Genomic DNA, 19631 nt, shown 5'->3' with positions numbered 1-19631 from the left:
GGGGCAGAAGCCTTATGTGGGTATTGTGCCTAAAACAATGCTTGGAACGTAGTAAACACTTAGCAAATAGTGTTGACTGACCTATAGATTAGATGAATGAATGAATGAATGAATTTTGCTGAAATTTGGATTTGGAAGATAAATATTTTCTTTGGAGCACAGCTGAAGTATATTTTAAATACATGTCTAATATATATATGATCATTTTATATCAGGAGTCAGCCAGCTTCTTCTATAAAGGGCCAGATGGCAAATATTTTCCACCTGTGGGCCCTATGGTCTCTGTCACAGTTATTTGACTCTGCCATTGTAGGCCTGAAAGCAACTATAGGAATACGTAAACAAATGGGTGTGGCCATGTTCCAGTAAAACTTTATTTGCAAAAGTAAGCAATGGGCCAGATGTGGCCTTCAGACTGTAGTTTAGCAACCCCTGTTTTAGGTAATAGCAATCAGCAAAAGAGAAAAACAAGAAATCACATTTATTTTTCCCTTCTAGAGAGATGATATTAATCGTCTTGTATATTCATAGTCTAGAGGTAATATTAAGTCTTTTAGTGTATCCTTCTAGACTTTTTTCTCTGTACGTATGCATGCAAATACTGATTTGGTACAGAAAATATCTTGGACAAGTCTTTATATCTTTATGTGTAAATATAGGGTATGCCTTCATTTTCCATGGCTTCCATGGAATTCCATTGTATGGCTGTATCCATTGTCAGGCTCTCTAGTTATTTCCAAGGTTTTGCTATGAAAACAGTGCTGACTGTGTATCCTTGGTAATTACCTTCAGATAAAAACCCCGAAGTGGATTTGGTGGTACAAAGAGTGGGTGTTGGTTCAAGGCTTTTGCCACATGTTGCCACATCTCCAACAGAAAGGTTTGCTGGTTGGACTTCCCCTGTTGGATGATGATAAAATACATATAATGTATTTAATACTATATATATATTCCACCCCTTCCATCTCTACTGAAGACTCAATGAGCTTGGTTTTGGGAGACAGGGACACAAATAGATTTCAATCTTCTGGTCAACACTTGGCTTTTAGGGAGGCAGCAGGAATGAGCTGTCATAACATAGAATAGGTGCTTTCCACCATATAACCAGGGAGACCCTTCTACCTCCACCCCCTAGGGTTTGCCATTGAAGGCCCCTCTCAGGCAAAGATTGAGTACGATGACCAGAATGATGGATCATGTGACGTCAAATACTGGCCCAAGGAGCCTGGCGAATATGCTGTTCACATCATGTGTGACGACGAAGACATCAAGGATAGCCCGTACATGGCCTTCATCCACCCAGCCACGGGAGACTACAACCCTGATCTGGTGAATCAGCTGCTATGCTTCTATCTTCTTGTCCCTGGCCCCTGGTTCCTCACCCCCATGCCCGAAGTTGCCTTAAGCTGCATGTTGAGAGACGGCAGAGAGGAATCATTTGGATTTTAGGAAGGAAACAGGCCTGCATTTGTTTGTTTGTTTGTTTTGAGACAGAGTCTTGCTCTGTCGCCCAGCCTGGGATACAGTGGCATGATATCAGCTCACTGGAACCTCTGCCTTCTGGGTTCAAGCGATTCTCGTGCCTTAGCCTCCCGAGTAGCTGGAACTACAGGCATGCGTCACCATAGCCAGCTGATCTTTGTATTTTTTAGTAGAGATGGGGTTTCACCATGTTGGCCAGGCTGGTCTGGAACTCCTGACCACAAGTGATCCACCCGCCTCGGCCTCCCAAAGTGCTGGGATTACAGGCGTGAGCCACCACACCCAGCCCAGGCCTACATTTGAATCCTGGTAGTATCACTTAGCACTTCTATAGTGTTGGGCAGTAACTTACCTGTCTGACTCTTGGTGTCTTCCTCTATAAGACAGGAATGATAGTAGTCTCTGCTTCTACGATGATTCAGGAGGTGGCATGCATAAAGACAGCTTTTAGCTCATGCCTGGCCCATGCAGGGAGCTCCATAAGCTGTTCTTTTCTTGCAACTCCAGGGATCATATGTCAGTCTTACAGCCATTTTCTGTAGTTATTATTTCAAGATGCTCCATAGATAAAGGAGGTTTTTTCCCCTAGTTCCCTGCCTCTTAAGTTGGAGCAGTGTTTCCAAGAGTTTCCTCTCAAACCATTAGCAGGCTGATAAGCATTAAGTCTAAGCCAGCCTGGCTGACAGGGAGTTGGCCCCACATGCCAGGTGTGCTACTGTTGGCCCACACGGGCAGCTGTCCATAGGCTGACGTCAGTCTGGGCTGGTAGCTACCCCTTTTTGGCCAAATGCTATTCCTTTGCCCTCTAGGGCAAATGTCTGTGGTAAAGATTCTGAGTCCCCTCAAAGTGGTAACATTGAAACTGGGCATGACTGGAGGTCTCTGCCCCAGTTGTTAGAAGTTCTCTAGATCAACTCAGAATAAGGCAGGGAGCATGGGTTAGTTTGGGCATGGTTTTAGAACGGGTTTCCAATCTTTTGCCTTCCCTGGGCCACATTGGAAGAAGAAGAATTGTCTTGGGCCACACATAAAATACACTAACGATAGCTGATGAAGAAAAACAAAAACAAAATTGCAAAAAATTTTATAATGTTTTAAGAAAGTTTACAAATCTGTGTTGGGCTACATTCAAAGCCATCCTGGGCCTCATGGGGTCTTCAGGCCATGGGTTGGATTTGTTTAGAGAGTTTTCTCCCTTATGAGGGAGAGACATTTGTTTTTAAGTTACAACCTACTTTAGCACTTTACTTCCCATAACCATCCTCTTATGTGGATACTGTAAAACCAGACACAGGTCCTTTTGTTCTTCCCCCATCCCCTGGTTACCTATCTTTGTATAAGGGTTTAGTTGGGGCATTACACAGAAAGAGACTTATTATCTGCCTTTGCTTCAGGTTCGAGCATACGGGCCAGGTTTGGAGAAATCTGGGTGCATTGTCAGCAACCTGGCCGAGTTCACTGTGGATCCTAAGGATGCTGGAAAAGCTCCCTTAAAGATATTTGCTCAGGTAAATTTCAGGGGGCCACCTGTGCAGGTAATTGTCAGGTAACAAGATCTGTCCATGTAATGGCAAGTTGCTGAGTCCATCTGATCTTCAGTTTCCTCATCTGCACCTTGGAAATGATAAGAAGATTATCTTATGAGGTTATGTGAGGGTTCAGTGAGACTACCATGTAGAGTACCAGGCTTTTAAAAAAATAATCTTTCTGATTTGTGTTCTGTGGAAATGAGGCTTGTTTGTTTCAGGTTATTCTGTAATGTCTTTTGGTGTGGCTGAAGCTGCTGAGGCCATGGTGGGAGATTTGTAAACAAGGATTTTAAAAGTGTGTTTATTTAATCTAATTGAATTTGGCCAAAGGACTTAAATGCAGGAATGGAAATTACGAAGCATTGAGTGGCCATAGCTTTGTTTTGGGGCCACTTGCTTTTAATAACTAAAAATAAATACATGTCATATTTTGTCACAGGTTGTCATCATGTTGTGAAAACATGGCACGTTGTAGTTGGTCCATGAAGTTTTGTTGTATAAGCAAATGGTGACTTGGCTGTCTTGGGAGGCCACAGTAGCCCTGTTTGATAGAGACTGTGAGGGCCACCTCTGGTCCTAGCTCTGACTTTTTTGCAGGATGGGGAAGGCCAACCTATTGACATCCAGATGAAGAGCCGGATGGACGGCACATATGCTTGCTCATACACTCCGGTGAAGGCCATCAAGCATACCATTGCTGTGGTCTGGGGAGGCGTGAACATCCCGCACAGCCCCTTCAGGGTAGGTTGTGAGGCAGAATCCTGGCTGTCGTATAGAAACGCTTGGTCATACACCAGGTCTGGGATCCATGCCTGACGGCCAAGGCAGACATATGAAAGGAACCCGTCCCTGGTGGGAACTGAATGATGGAGGGGCCTGAAGGGCAGAGTGCTCCAGCCCACCCAGAAGAACTATTTCTAACAATGTTTTTTATTAGTATTTTACTGGGTCCAAGTGGAGGAGAACTTGATGACCTTCTCCATGTCTTCTCTAGGTCAACATCGGGCAAGGTAGCCATCCTCAGAAGGTCAAAGTGTTTGGGCCAGGTGTGGAGAGAAGTGGTCTGAAGGCAAATGAACCTACACACTTCACAGTGGACTGTACTGAGGCTGGGGAAGGTGAGAAAGGGCCTTGTTCAACCCAGTGATCATTGCTCCTTGGGGAAGGGAGTTCTTTTCATAACGTTTTGAGGGCAATTCCCTTTGAACTAGGAAGTAGTCCATCTGAATAGGTAATCATCTACTGAGCCTCTGAGTCATTCCTTGGTGGTATCTTTGCTAATCCATCATCTCTTTCCCTAAATCCTTACTTTTTCTCAGGTTTCTTACTAGAAACTTCCCAATTGCTTTTTGGGGGTGTTAACCTGAGCTGGAAGAGATTGCACAGGACATGCTGTTTCTTGTAAGCTGGTGTTAATAAGTTGGTCTGTTCCAGGTGATGTCAGCGTTGGCATTAAGTGTGATGCCCGGGTGTTAAGTGAAGATGAGGAAGACGTGGATTTTGACATTATTCACAATGCCAATGATACGTTTACAGTCAAATATGTGCCTCCTGCTGCTGGGCGATACACTATCAAAGTTCTCTTTGCATCTCAGGTATGTGTTGGAGCCTGGAGTGGAGTAGGTTTGGATTTTCTTTGGCCACTCGTGTGCATGTCTCATCTACTTTTTGGTGTTTTATTTTATTAGTATTATTATTTTTGAGGTGGAGTCTCACTCTTTTGCCCAAGCTAGAGTGCAGTGGTGTGATCTTGGCTCACTGCAACCTCTGCCTCCCAGGTTCAAGTGATCCTCCCACCTCAGCTTCCCAAGTAGCTGGAGACTACAGGCTCACACCACCACACAACTAATTTTTTTTTTTTTTGAGATGGAATTTTGCTCTTATTGCCCAAGCTGGAGTGCAATGGCGTGGTCTTGGCTCACTGCAACCTCTGCCTCCTGGGTTCAAGTGATTCTCCTGCCTCAGCCTCCCGAGTAGCTGGGATTACAGGCCACCACGCCTGGCTAATTTTTTGTATTTTTAGTAGAAATGGGGTTTCACCATGTTAGCCAGGCTGGTCTCAAACTCCTGACCTCAGATGATATGCCTGCCTTGGCCTCCCAAAGTGCTGGGATTACAGGTATGAGCCACCGTGCCTGGCCACTCAGCTAATTGTTTTGCATTTTTAGTAGAGACGGTTGCCCGGACTGGTCTCGAACTCCTGACCTCAGGCCTGCCTTGGCCTCCCAAAGTGTTGGGATTACAGGCATGAGCCACTGCATTTGGCCTCCTTTTTGGTGTTTTAGTGACAGGGAAGTTGTCTTGAGAACGCTGCTCAATTGTTTTCTCTCTGGCTCCTTACAACCAAGAAGGAAAAAAACTTTTCCAGAACTAAATTATTACCACTTTCTAACAAAAGTGAGGCAGTGTGTTCAGTGGTTAAAAGCACGGGTCTGGAGAGAGACTAGTTTGTTATAAACTTTCATCAGTATTTCGGTTGAAATGCAATTAGCTTCTAGATATGTTCTACTTTGATGCCTTTGAAGCAAATGACAGTGGTCTCTGCCCTTAAACTTTTATAGAGAGAGGTGATTTGAAGTTTCAGGTATGCAATAGTGAAGATAGGGTGAGCAGGATCCTGAAAGAGAGAATTTTGAAATCCTAGGGGATAAAATTAACCTTACATAAAAATGGGAACCTTAGTAGAATGTTCTGTGCCTAAAGGTAGTGGTCTAGTGGTCTTGACATCATCCATTTAACCTCTTCTGCTTTTATTCCAATAGTCTGCAACATTCTTTTTGAAGAATTGTAATCGTTCTGTCTCTGATCACTTCTTGCATTTCCCCAGACCTTAGCTCTCAGCTGTTCCTGGAGGACATTTCCTTCCTTCAGCCCCATATATTATTATCCTTTTTGGTTTTATTCTTGTTGGCATTTTTCATCCTAAGTACTTAACATTTGGTATTACAGGCTCAAAGTCCTCAGGTTTATTTGTGATATCAGGGATCCAGGCATTAAAGAGTGACCTATTATAGAAGACCCTTACCCAATGCTGGGCCCTTTTGGCTTATCTTACCCTTCTGTTTACCTGTGGTAACAGAAGTCTGCTCACCCCTCGCTAAGTCAGAGTGATGCTAAGGTTCACCCTTTGTTCAAGGCACCCTGAGCTCTGGCTGTTGCTTCAGGGGCTTTCCTACTAAGACCATGTCTCTGCTACAGGAAATCCCCGCCAGCCCTTTCAGAGTCAAAGTTGACCCTTCCCACGATGCCAGCAAAGTGAAGGCAGAAGGCCCAGGGCTCAGCAAAGCAGGTAAGATGGCACATCAAGGTTGTCCTGGGCCCCTCTGCCGGCCGGTGGCACTGGGTATGTTTCGTCCATGGTCTTGAGGAACCTAATCTCCATCAACACCAACACCAAGCTGGCAGGTGTTCTGTGCAGCTTTGATGCAGCAGTGGCCGGCCAGGGCCTGTAGCCGGCTGTCATAATAGACCTGGTGCTGTTGAACCTGTCTGACGGGTTCTCAAAGTGAAACTACTCCAGCTGGTCTGTCTCCTCACATAGTATATCTCTCCAGGTGTGGAAAATGGGAAACCGACCCACTTCACTGTCTACACCAAGGGGGCTGGGAAAGCCCCGCTCAACGTGCAGTTCAACAGCCCTCTTCCTGGCGATGCAGTGAAGGATTTGGATGTCATCGATAACTACGACTACTCCCATACCGTTAAATATACACCCACCCAACAGGTAGGGTCCTTGTCCCCTCTGCTCCCCTGGCCCCCAGCCAGGCCCCTTTCTATACAATCTGTGCTGGGTCACTGTGGACACCAAGGGGTGTGAGAGGTGCTCTGCCAAAGTGCTTCCTGATGGGAAGCGGCTCCTGGCATTTTGAACCCCTCTGGGAGCACCTGTAGGAAGCCCGATGGGTTCTGTCAGGTGGACTGCAGAGTTCCCCAAGAGCAAGCAGGAGGCTGGTCCCATATCTCCACCTTTGGTTTGGGTTTTATCAGAGAAATGCTCAGTTATTGATATTCAGGCCCTAATATCTATCTTTCTGTTACACACACAGGTGCGCACGTGTGCACACACACACACGTGCACTCCCTCGCAGCCTCACCAGCTGCCTTTTAGTCTTTTCATTAATTACCCACAGAGAAAGAGCTGCTACACCTTTATGTTTCCTTCCTGGCCCTTTTAGCTTAGTTTACCCCTTTTATGAGGTGTTGGAATGAGGTCTTTTCTCAAAGAGCCAGTTCAGCCTTTTGTCCCTAAGGCCCAACACACTATTTAGGGCAACAAATTATTCCCCTTTACAAAATGCAGGATTTCACATGTGATCTTACCGTCTAGGCTGGCTTCCTCTGATTATTTCAGGCCATAAGGGCCTTAAAACTACCTCTCTGTACGAGTTAATGTTTATTTGTTTAAAAAAATAAAAAAATTTTTTTATTGTGGTAAAATATATATAACATAAAATTTACCATCTTAACCATTTTTAAGTGTATAGTTCATTAGTGTTAATTGCATTCATTATGTCGTGCACCCATCACCACCATCCATCTCCATAACTCTTTACATCTTGTAAAACTGAAGCCCTGTATCCATTATATTTGTTTAAAATTTTGTTTTGCTTCATGTTCACACCTCTGGGGTCTGGAGACCAGACATCCTGGCAGAAAAGTCTGGATTTTAATACTTAAGCCTCGTGTTCTAAGTGGTTGTTCCAAACCTCTGAGATTCCTTTATTCCTAAGGGAAACGATCCTGCTGTGTTTGAAATGCCATTTGTAGGAGAAGAAGGGTAATGCTTTCGGCAAAAACACTGCTCAGAAGCCTTGCTTCCACCTGGGTTCTCTCAGCAAGAAGTGGGCAAGAGTCAAGTGGGGAAGAAAGAGGATTATAGTGAGGAGGGGGACATGGTGTAGCTGTCCCCTGAGTTTGGGGGCTGCACACCCTTGGAGATGGAATCCTTACTGTGAGAACATCCCTGCAGTGGGAGGGATTCCCTGGGCAAAGGGATTCTGTGTGTCGTGTTATAAATGTGGCCCCTTTCATCCAGACTTGCTGCTGTTTGTGCTTTCTTCTCCAAATTTTTATTTATATGTATTTATTTATTTATTTATTTATTTATTTTAGACAAAGCCTTGCTCTGTCGCCCAGACTGGACTGCAGTGGCATGATCTCAGCTCACTGCAACCTCTGCCTCCCAGGTTCAAGTTATTCTCCTGCCTCAGCCCCCCGAGTAGCTGGGATTACAGGCACATGCCACCACACCTGGCTAATTTTTGTATTTTTGGTAGAGACGGGGTTTCGCCATGTTGGCCAGGCTGGTCTCGAACTCCTGGCCTGAGGCAATCCTTTCACCTCAGCCTCCAAACCTGCGGGCATTACAGGCATGAGCCACTGCGCCTGACCTCAGTATTTGTCTTTTTGTGACTGGTTTGTTTTTCTTTGCATAATGTCCTCCATTGTCATCCATGTTGTAGCATGTGTCAGAGCTTCATTCCTTTTTGAGGCTGCATTCCATTGTATGTGTATACATTTTGCTTCTCTCTTCATCGGTTTGTTTGTTTGTTTGTTTTTTCTTGAGATGGAGTCTTGCTCTGTTCCCCAAGCTGGAGTGGCACTATCTTGGCTGACTGCAACCTCTGTCTCCTCGGTTCAGGTGATTGTCCTGCCTCAGCCTACCAAGTAGCTGGGACTACAGGCACGTGCCACCATGCCCAGCTAATTTTTGTATTTTTAGTATGGATGTTTCACCATGTTGGCCAGGGTTTCACCATGGGGTTTCACCGTGTTGGCCAGGCTGGTCTCGAATTCCTGATCTCAGGTGATCCACCCGCCTCAGCCTCTGAAAGTGCTGGGATTATAGGCATGAGCCACCACGCCCGGCCCTCTTCATTTGTTGAAGAACATTTGGGTTGCTTCTGTCTTTTTTGTCTGTTGTGAATAATGCTGGGTGCACATATATCTCTTTGAGTCTCTGCATTTAATTCTTTTGAGTATATACCCAGACATGGAATGCTGGATCATATGGAAATCTCTTTTTGCTTTTTTGAGAAACCACTATACTGTATTCCACAGTGGCTGCACTGCTACAGTCCTGCCAACAGCATGCAAGGGTTCCGGTTTCTCCACATCCTTGTTAACAGTTGTTTTTTTCTGTTTTTGTTGTTGTTGTTGTTGTTGATAGTGACTATCTTATTGAGAGTAAGATGGTGTCTTATGGTGGTTTTGATTTGCATTTTCCTAATGATTAGTGATGTTGATCATCTTTTCACATGCTTGTTGGTCATTTTCATATTTTCTTTGGAGAATCATCTACTTGCCCATTTTTATATCAACCTTCTTAATTTTATGTTGAGTTTTAGGAATTCTCCATGTATTCTGGATATTAGTTCCTTATCAGATAAATGATTTGCAAATATATTCTCTCACTCCTTGGGTTGCCCTTTTACTCTGTTAATAGTTCTCGTGTGCAGGTTATAAATGTGCAGGAGATATAAGCAACTTATCTCCAGAGTTGCTTCTTCCTGTGCTTTAAAATAAAAAATCCAAAACAAGACATTCATTATTAGTAATGATAAAACTAATACTTTTATAGATAGAGCATCCTTTTCTCATCAGGCCACTCAATAGTAAGTAGGTAATTATTTTCCTGCTGATGGTTCTGAGAGTTGGTGGGAGCCTTACTATTGGGCGCACCAGCCTAAATCTTCTTTGTTGCCAAATTCTCCACATTCTTTAGGAGAATGCACCAGAAAGCCATAGCTGTCTGTGTACAATGACTAGGATCACAAGGTCATAGCGTCTTCTAAAAACATTTTGTGACTTTTGCTTTATTCTACGTCTATATGCCTTTTAGTGTTTTGGCTGAGCCGTTAGAAAGTGAGTTGCAGATGTCAGGACGGGGTCAGGATCTGACCTGCGTCCTTGGAAAGGACTGCAGAACCCAGTACCCCAGACGTCCTCTGCTGCTGGTTGAGGCAGAAGTGGTTAGGAGCCTAGGTCTGGTTTTGTCCCCTTTGAAGTGATGCTGGAGGGGAGGCTCCTTACTTCAGAGTCACCCTGAGGTCACATTCATCCAGTTCTCTGATAGCAGCAGGTTTGAGAACTGCTGCCATGGTGAGTACTCACTTAGGGCTGTGCGTCTGGATGGTCCCAGGATACATTCAGGGAGCCTGGTGGGCCTTGGTGGCGGTTGTTTCCTTCAGTGTGAATGACTTGCAGGGTGGCACTGGGGTCCTTGTTGTTGGTTGTTTAGAACTAGGTTTATTGTTTCATTATTTGGGCAACTTGCAATTCTGCCTATTTTTCTGTGGCAAAGAAAACATTAAATCTCTCCTTGGATTGAGTTTCCTTCCCACTCCCACCCCCATCCCCAGCACAGAGCCTGGCTATAAGTGCTCTGTATGGATTAATGGCTGTGAGTGAGTGAATAAATGATGTGGTGCCTGGATTCACAAGCAGAGATGGCCTAAGAACGTTGTAATCTGGTAGAGGAGTGATGCCCACACCTCCTCATTCTCCCTTGAACTCTGTTTTCTCAAGAGCGGCTAAAAGCTCAAGACTGGGCTAAGAAAGTATGCCCTTGGATGTGGTTAAGAAACCTGGGGCAGCCCAGAAAGCCACCCCCTGACACGGGGGAGGGAGCCTACTTTGAAGGCTGACACCTACAGGCACACCTTCTCATGGTGGTTTTAGGGTGTAACAGGCTGGAAATCCCCAGAAAGGTGGCTGCTTGGGCATGGGTGTGTCCTGGCCTGGGGTGGGCGCTTCCCCCTCAGAACACAGGCTGTGCCACGTGGGCAGCTGAGGTCCTGCCTGAGTAACCCAGGTCCCTGGTTGCTGGTTTTGCTCCCTGGCACCTGCAGCCCTGCCACTCCACCTAGCAAAGTCCTTGAGTGACAGCTTGCAGGTGCTTGCCTGCCTGGGGTGGATGAGTGACGTGGATGGCTGTAGGATCCTGTGAGTCCCTTGAGGATGCAAGAGTAGAGCTCATTTTGCCTTAGAGGAATGGACTTGTTGGGTTGGGATTTGAGGACCCTCCCAGAGGTCAAAGACTCAATTTTATAGGAGGAAAGTTATTTCCCTGAGGACTTTGGTCTTCTCTTGGTTGTGGGTGGCCTCAAGCAGCTTAAATTTCTCACCCCAGGTTCCCCCAAGCAGAGCCGTTTGAGAAGCTAGTGGCAATGTCTCCATTACATGCTGTGCTGGGAGCCACTAGGTTTGGGGACAACTCCATGTACTACTCTGGCACCTTTAGGAATCCCTGTGAGCTCACAGACCCTCACAGGGTAGCAGTCTCTACCTTGAAGTGTTCTTACCATGGTGGTCCTGGCTGCTCCCAGAGGGCCCTAAAAGTGATGGCGCCAAGGGTGGCTCTCTCAGTCCCATCCTCTTCTGAGCTGTCTGATCGGTGTCTTGTGTATGTATATTTTGAAGAATAAGATTCCGGTTTCAGAAGCATGTAGAGGAGAGTGAAACTGTCTTGCAGCCTGCAAAGTTGTGGCAAAATGCACTGGCCATCACTACCCCACTGGCCATCCCTCACTTCATGGCCTTGTTGGGGAATAAACACAGTCCATTTCTTAGTTGGGGCCTCAGGGGATACCTTAAAATGCTGTAGGCATTGTAGGTGTAAATCTCCAAGATTTTTTCCCTCCCCCTTCTTAGGTTATTTAAGGTAGAGTTCATTTTCTATCTGAGTTTTTGTTTTGTTTTTGACTGGTAACGAGAGCATACTTTCTTTTATGGGATGGGTGGGTTTAACTGGAAAAGGATTTTTCACTCTCTTTTTTAGCGCTTCAGAGAAGTGGCCAGAAAACTTTATGCAGGTGAGGGAGAAGGTATCCCCAAGACCTCTGGTTAGCCTGAGGTCTGCCTAGTGAGCCCCTGAATTGTTAGGGGCTGTGGGGAAACGGAAGCTTGGAAAGAGTTGGCACATTGGGAATGCCGCGTTGGCTGAAGTAGCGAGTCAGTCCTGCCTTAAACAGTACAAGGAGACATTTCCTGCCTCTTGGCTGGCTCCCAGCTCTGTTGAATTTGACCTGTGCACATTTTACCAGGAAATGTTGTACGCATGAGGCAGGGGGCCAGTTGGTTTTGTGTGCAATACTTAAAAATCCTGGAAAATTAATCCTCCCTTCATTGATGCAAAAACCAGTTTTTGTTTTGTTGTTGTTGTTGTTGTTTTCTTGGCCTTTATCCTCTTCCTTATTAAAAAAGGAATGTGACAAAATATACATAGGCCAAATGCTATACACCCTTTTAACACTCGATCAGCAACAGCTTTCAGCAGGGCCTGCATTCCAGCAAGGCTGCTGGATTCTTGGGGGGAATTCATGTCTCCCTCCCACTTTCCTGTTACATTATGCCTGGTCACTTGAGGTGAAGGGGATCTTGATCTACTGAGACAGCCATGAGATTTCTTGGAGCCTCGATTTGGAGGGAGGGAACTTGGCCAACCATGGAGAGAAGAAGCTGGCTATGTGCCATCCTGTAACCAGCCAGAGGAGAGAAATGGCACACATATGGCCATCCCGTGCCACCCGGTCACCCATGAGAGAGCCTGCCAATCCTGCAAGCACCGTCTGCCCTCACACTTGCGATTTTATTTTGTTTCACATAATGGAAGTTCAGATACTGTGTGGTGGTCTTAGCACAGGTCTAGGCGAACTCTTGCAAATCCCTGTTGCAGCCTGGGGGCCTCAAATGGATTCCCAGGACAGAAATGGTTCTGTGTGGTTAGTGGCTCCAGGCCCAGCTGCTGTACCTGTGGCTGGCACTGGGTATGATGGTGGGGAGGTGGTATGGCAGAGCAGCTAGGACACAGGTTTGGGGGCCATGGGTATGAGGCCCAGCTTGCACCCTTACCAAGGTGTGTGACTTGGGGTACGTTATTTACCAGTCTGAGCTGTAGTTTCCTCTCCTGAAAAAATGAGATGACAGTAGGAACTACCCCTTAGGGCTGTTTTGATCTTGAATTGAGGAAATGCATAAAAGCACATAGCACGGTGCTTGGTGTGTAGAAAATGTTCATTATCGAATTATAAAAATTGCTCCTGTTATTATTAGCTGCTCTTGTTTGATCTGATTTTTCCATTATTCTTGCCTTATGGTCAAAAGCTGAAAGAAATAGATCTAAGACACTTTCTACACTGATTGGAATCAAGTCTCCCCTGTCTGTGGGAAGAATGAGGGATCTTGCGGGGAGTTTAAATATCAAGTTAGCATATTGGTACCGAAAGGTAAACTGGGTTTTCTCTTTTGTTCCAGGGCAACATGCAGGTTCTGGTGACTTACGGGGGCGATCCCATCCCTAAAAGCCCTTTCACTGTGGGTGTTGCTGCACCGCTGGATCTGAGCAAGATAAAACTCAATGGGCTGGAAAACAGTAAGTGCCTGGATGGAGGACATATGGGTTGTTGATGACCACTGGTTAGATTTTCTTCAAAAGATGGAATTCACAGAGAAGCAAATTCTACTTTAAGAGACTTTGCAGTTGCACAGACTTTGGTTTGAATTAGGGCCGTGCTGTGAAGTAACTGTGACTGTGTCTGCCCCTTAGCCTCACCGAGACTCAGCTTTCTCATTTGTACAGTGGGGGTGGTCGGCGGGGAGAGGTTGAGAACACCCGTGGGAATATCGTGAAAATTATATGAGCTAATGGTTCAGAGGCTGGCACATAGTCAGCCCTCAGTATACTGCTGGCATTGCAGTAGGAAGTGTTCATTAAAAAGAGAATTTGGGCCACATCGCTTTCTGATGAATTTCTAACTGTGCCAGCTCTCCTTGGCAAGTGAATCCACATTAAGGTTGCGAGTCAAGCATAAATGCCAGATCCCTGGCCCTCAGAAGTCACTACCACCACGCCTCTGCCCCATCCCAATATTCCTTTAGCTTGTTAGGGATTTTACTAGCATAAGCCCATTTTGCTTATTTTCAATTTTCTAATTATTTTTTAGTAGGAAAATTTCAAACATAGAAAAGAAAAGAGAATAATATAACATGAACACTGATGTACTTATCACTCAGCTTCGGATGTTCAACACATGCTCATAAAATGATTTTTTTTTTGTACAAGTAAAAGTAAAACCATTTTTCATCTAAAAAACATTACAGTTAAGGGGTAATTCCACTTTAACCCTCACCTCTCCTGCTCCCTAGGATTAACCACAGTTGTCAATTCAGTTTCTGTTCTTCCAGATCTTCTCTCTGCTTCTATACATATAGATGTGCCTGTGGAAAACATTTGGCTATATTTATTTTGCATTAAAGTTGCCCTACTGTATAAACCTATGTCTTCAGCCTGCCTCCAACAGTGCATCTCGGGAATCATTCACTCCTACATCTTTTCTGTTGGTATTTACCACTGAGTGGCACCAGACTGGATGCCCCTCTGGGCTCACATTCACCTGGTTTCAGGCTTACCGAGGCAGGGCTGAGTGCATACCCCCAGGACGGGGCCTCCTGTGTTCACCTGTGAGGGTTTCTCCAGGGTACCACTGGCAGTGCCATCAGTGAGCATCTTCCTTCACTTGTGACCCAAGTGCACAAGTTGCAACCAAGGCCAGCTCCCAGTTGTGGAGATCCGAAGTGAGAGCTCGCTGTTGGCTTTTGTAGCTGGGGCAGCCAGCCCTGAGTGTGTAAACATTTGCTGCCCAACCCTGTCATGTCTCCCCTTGTCACTCCTTTCCCCAAGACATGAGAGCTTTGACTCCAGAACAGGAAAAGCATGGTGCCAATTAGGAAAGCCACTTTTCCATTGGGAAGTGGCGACCCGGGACCTCCTTGCTTATGGTTCGACAGTGTCCATCTTGCCAGGCCCTGTGTTGCTTCAGAGTCAAGGTTCTCTGAGTTGTGGCGGGGGCCCTGTGTTCCCAGTGCTTTTGTTTTGGGTAAAGTCCTTTCCCTGCTTTTGTCTAATCTAACGCTTGGGCTTCCTGCAGCCCTGCTTTGCAGAGACCTTTTGGAAACCATCACGGTACAGTTAGTTCTCAGGACTTGCTTCAATCGCCTTGCGTTTGGCAGCTCTGTGACTTCTGCTCTCTTGAGGGGGAAGGGTGCCTATAAGATGGAGTTGGTTGCCAAGAATTAGTAAATAAAACATTGACTTATGAGGGTGTTTGGATATAAAGTTAACACCAAAAGTAAGTAAATAAGAGAAGACAGTGTCAGATTACAACTTTCTGGTCAGCAAAGATTGTGGGGTCAGGTAAATTTCACTTTAAGTCCCAGTTGGGAGGCTGCTGCATATGTCACCCTGGACACGTTACTTAACCTCTCTGAGCATCAGTTTCTCCATCTGTGAAAGCCATTGGTTAATAATAAATACCCCATAGGATTGTGGTGAAAATTAAGACAATACCCTATTTGTGCTTGACATATAAAATGCATTCAGTAAATGATAGCCATTATTGCTGTCATCACTAATGGATGATTGTGCCTTCACTGGTTGTTACTGAGGCTGAGATGCTGATGATACTTACTCAGCTTTGCTGCTTGTCCTCTGCAGCAGCTGTTGCTTATGATAGAGGCTGAGATAAGTCCCTGTGTCCAAAGAACCATTGCTTCTGTGCTCTGGATTGTTCCTGCTGCTGAAAACGGTCAGCTCTTCACCTTGGCTTGTGTTTCTTTTCCAGGGGTGGAAGTTGGGAAGGATCAGGAGTTCACCGTTGATACCAGGGGGGCAGGAGGCCAGGGGAAGCTGGACGTGACAATCCTCAGCCCCTCTCGGAAGGTTGTGCCATGCCTAGTGACACCTGTGACAGGCCGGGAGAGCAGCACGGCCAAGTTCATCCCTCGGGAGGAGGGCCTATATGCTGTAGACGTCACCTACGATGGACACCCTGTGCCTGGGAGCCCCTACACAGTGGAGGCCTCGCTGCCACCAGATCCCACCAAGGTCAGGCTTTGCTTTTGTCCCAGAACTTGCCTTATTGTTGTCAAACATGACACCATAGTCCTTCTCTGGTTCTTCCTGGCAAAGACCTTCTGAAAATCATTTTGTGATGAAAGTCAGCACAATTCACTGTGAAAGGTCCCCTGGGTAGGTGGGTAACAACGCTGCTCCTCCTCTTGCTCTCCGACTATAAGACTTTGGTGAGGGGCTCCCTGTCCCAGAGTCTTCTTTCTTCGCTTGTTAGCATAATCACAGTCCTCACTACAAAGCCAGCCTGTAAGGGGTAGGTGAGTTAGCAAATGTGGAGGCCTCTGCCCAGCACCCAGCTCACAGATGGAGCTCACCCTATAGAAGCTAGAATCATGTAATATAAACATACATTATTCTGGCCAGGTGTGGTGGCTCAAGCCTGTAATCCCAGCACTTTGGGAGGCTGAGGCGGGCGGATCACGAGGTCAGGAGATCGAGACCATCCTGGCTAACACAGTGAAATCCTGTCTCCACTAAAAATACAAAAAATTAGCCAGGCGTGGTGGCGGGCACCTGCTACTCGGGAGGCTGAGGCAGGAGAATGACAAACCTGGGAGGTGGAGCTTGCAGTGAGCCGAGATCGCCCCACTGCACTCTAGCCTGGGCAACAGAGCGAGACTCCGTCTCAAAAAACAACAACAACAAAAAAATACATTATTCATGGCTGGGCACGGTGGCTTACACCTGTAATCACTGCACTTTGGGAGGCCAAGGTGGATGGATCACTGGAGGTCAGGAGTTTGAGACCATCCTGGCCAACATGGTGAAACCCCATCTCATCTCTACTAAAAATACAAAGATTAGCTGGGCATGGTGGCACACGCCTGTAATCCCAGCTACTCGGGAGGCTGAGGTGGGATAATCGCTTGAACCTGGGAGGTGGAGGTTGCAGTGAGCTGAGATCGTGCCACTGCATTCCAGCCTGAGCGACAGAGTGAGATTCTGTCCCCTCCAAAAAAAAAAAAAAAAAGTTCATTGTCATTTGTTCATAGTAACCCTGACTCAGGGGGTTTTGGAAGATTTCCAGTGGTCTCAATGGTATGAATCCTATGAAGGTGTCTTATTTGTTGAATTAGAGGTGAAATCCTCATTCCTCACTCTTTTTTTAGAAACAATTTAGTTTTTTTATTATGCAGAATTTGTTGAGCAAAGTGCAACAGCCCAAGCCACAGCCAGCTCCACAAGAGCCCTTCCGTGAGCCCTCAAGCTGGGATCTCACGTATGTTTGTTGGAATGGACATTAGGTCTCCAAGTCCAGGCCTGTGATTTAGAAGGGTCAGGTGTGGTAGGAGAGAGAAGAGTCTTGGAGGGGCTGCTCCAGGGGGTCACACCTCTCTCGTGCCTTTTCACTGGTGATCGAGTTCTGAGGCATTTGCTGCATTGACTCTTGTGGCTCTAACTCATGTGTGCGTGTGTGACACATGAAGCCCCAAGAGAAAGGGCTGCCTGGCTAAGATGCACTTCCATGCTGATTACATGCATGGGTATTGAAAGCAGTGCTAGCTGAGCAGCAATCCCAGTGCAGTTTGACTTTATTCTTTGCTCAAATAGGTGAAGGCGCATGGTCCCGGCCTCAAAGGTGGTCTTGTGGGCAAGCCTGCCGAGTTCACCATCGATACCAAAGGAGCTGGTACCGGAGGTCTGGGCTTAACGGTGGAAGGTCCGTGCGAGGCCAAAATCGAGTGCTCCGACAATGGTGATGGGACCTGCTCAGTCTCTTACCTTCCCACAAAACCCGGGGAGTACTTCGTCAACATCCTCTTTGAGGAAGTCCACATACCTGGGTCTCCCTTCAAAGCCGACATTGAAATGCCCTTTGACCCCTCTAAAGTCGTGGCATCGGGGCCAGGTCTCGAGCATGGAAAGGTGGGCGAAGCTGGGCTCCTTAGCGTCGACTGTTCAGAAGCGGGACGGGGGGCCCTGGGCCTGGAAGCTGTCTCAGACTCAGGAGCAAAAGCCGAAGTCAGTATTCAGAACAACAAAGACGGTACCTACGCGGTGACCTACGTGCCCCTGACGGCCGGCATGTACACATTGACCATGAAGTATGGTGGTGAACTTGTGCCACACTTCCCCGCCCGTGTCAAAGTGGAGCCTGCCGTGGACACCAGCAGGATCAAAGTCTTTGGACCAGGGATAGAAGGGAAAGGTGGGTTTCAAAAAAAAAAAAAAAAAAGGCAAGCTGGGACTTAAGGGTTACCTGAAACTTGGAGCTGCAAACTCAGCCACCTGCAGGAGCCAGGTGACCTATGAGGCGGTGCTCACCTGTTCCCTCTGCCTCAGGGAGCGGTTGGGGGGCCCTGGTGAAGGTTGAGCACATTGCATTTCTGGGAACCGTGTTAGCTGACCCCTGTTTTCTGTTTCTCCATGAGGAACAGGACCTAGCATTGTCAGCAGAACCTCTAGTTTTTCTGGCAAAGCCCGAAATCTTGATTTTTGTCGGAAACTCAACATACAACATGTTGGCATTTAATTGGAAAAAAGTTTAAAATGTGGTGTTGGCTAACACCTGCATGCCACACGGCAGGTTTGTCTTCAACCTTTAACCTGTCCTAGGGCCCTCAGTGTGAACAGTCATGTTGTCACTTAGCCATGGCTACTCTGGAAGGGACTGCTTTTGGGAGGGAGTGGGTTAATATTCTTGATTTCAGAGGTAGAAAAACCAGTCTTCCACCGTTGCTGAAATTAGACTTCATGTGTCCTGAAGTGCCAAGAACCTTGGTTCTGGGGTTTACTCTTGGGTCTGGGGTACTGGTGGCAGTGTTAGCTGTGTGCTTGCTCTGCAGATGTGTTCCGGGAAGCCACCACCGACTTTACGGTTGACTCTCGACCGCTGACCCAGGTTGGGGGTGACCACATCAAGGCCCACATTGCCAACCCCTCAGGGGCCTCCACCGAGTGCTTTGTCACAGACAATGCTGATGGGACCTACCAGGTGGAATACACACCCTTTGAGAAAGGTGAGCCGCCCTGTCCTCAGACTGGACCCTTGTTCCGAGTTGTCCTTGGTCATTTCCTCCTGGTGGCTGGTACTGACACCTGCCCCATGTACTAGGCCTGTCTTAGCAGGGCCACATGCAGAGTGACAGAGTGGAAGTCAGCCTCCACAGCAGTCACCTACCCACTCAGTGCCTGGCTTGCTGGCCTTGTGTAATAGGTGGGCTGGGTTTAGCCTCAGTCTCACCTCAGCAGGTTATGGGGTAATGCCATATTGTTGCTCATTTGTGCCATTTTTCTTTGCGTATGAATTTCTTTCTTCGTGAATATTAGGAATTATAAAAAATTTCAATAAATGGAAAAGCATAAAGAAAAAAATAAAAGTGCCATATATATCTCCACTACCTGGAGATAGGAAGCCTGCAATATTGTGGCATAGATATTTTTAATCTTCTTGTAGATGTGTGTTTCTTCTGTTTTGTGGGTTTCGCTTTTTCTTTTGGTTAATGGCTGGATGGTGTTTTCCCAAATGAGGGTAGTCTGTTTAGGATAACTGACCTGAATATTTGCTTGGTTGGAGTGGAGTGGCTTATGTGACTGTAGATAGACGGTTTGTATTATTTAAAAGTCAGATCATACCTACATTACTGTGAGTTTGTTTTCTTTTGTTTTTTTTGAAACAGGATCTCACTCTGTCGCCCAGGCTGGAGTGCAGTGGTGCAATCACAGCTCACTGCAGCCTCGACCTCCTGGGCTCAAATGATCCTCCTGCC

General features: G+C 46.5%; 1 protein-coding gene across 3 annotated transcripts in view; it reads left to right on the top strand.

Annotated features, from left to right (window-relative positions):
* Window positions 1-19631, top strand: part of FLNB (filamin B) — a 163376-nt gene that overhangs the window by 98004 nt on the left and 45741 nt on the right. For all 3 annotated transcript variants that reach the window (XM_007984767.3, XM_007984766.3, XM_007984765.3), the window contains exons 12-22: window positions 1136-1329; window positions 2877-2990; window positions 3609-3752; window positions 4006-4129; window positions 4446-4606; window positions 6210-6300; window positions 6566-6735; window positions 13266-13383; window positions 15632-15894; window positions 17473-18070; window positions 18708-18881. In XM_007984767.3, coding sequence (XP_007982958.3) covers window positions 1136-1329; window positions 2877-2990; window positions 3609-3752; window positions 4006-4129; window positions 4446-4606; window positions 6210-6300; window positions 6566-6735; window positions 13266-13383; window positions 15632-15894; window positions 17473-18070; window positions 18708-18881 — 2151 coding nt within the window. The remainder of the gene's footprint in view (window positions 1-1135; window positions 1330-2876; window positions 2991-3608; window positions 3753-4005; window positions 4130-4445; window positions 4607-6209; window positions 6301-6565; window positions 6736-13265; window positions 13384-15631; window positions 15895-17472; window positions 18071-18707; window positions 18882-19631) is intronic.

The sequence above is a fragment of the Chlorocebus sabaeus genome, chromosome 22 (assembly GCF_047675955.1).
Source record: "Chlorocebus sabaeus isolate Y175 chromosome 22, mChlSab1.0.hap1, whole genome shotgun sequence".
NCBI classification, from domain to species: domain Eukaryota; kingdom Metazoa; phylum Chordata; class Mammalia; order Primates; family Cercopithecidae; genus Chlorocebus; species Chlorocebus sabaeus.
This window is presented reverse-complemented; position numbering and strand designations above follow the sequence as displayed.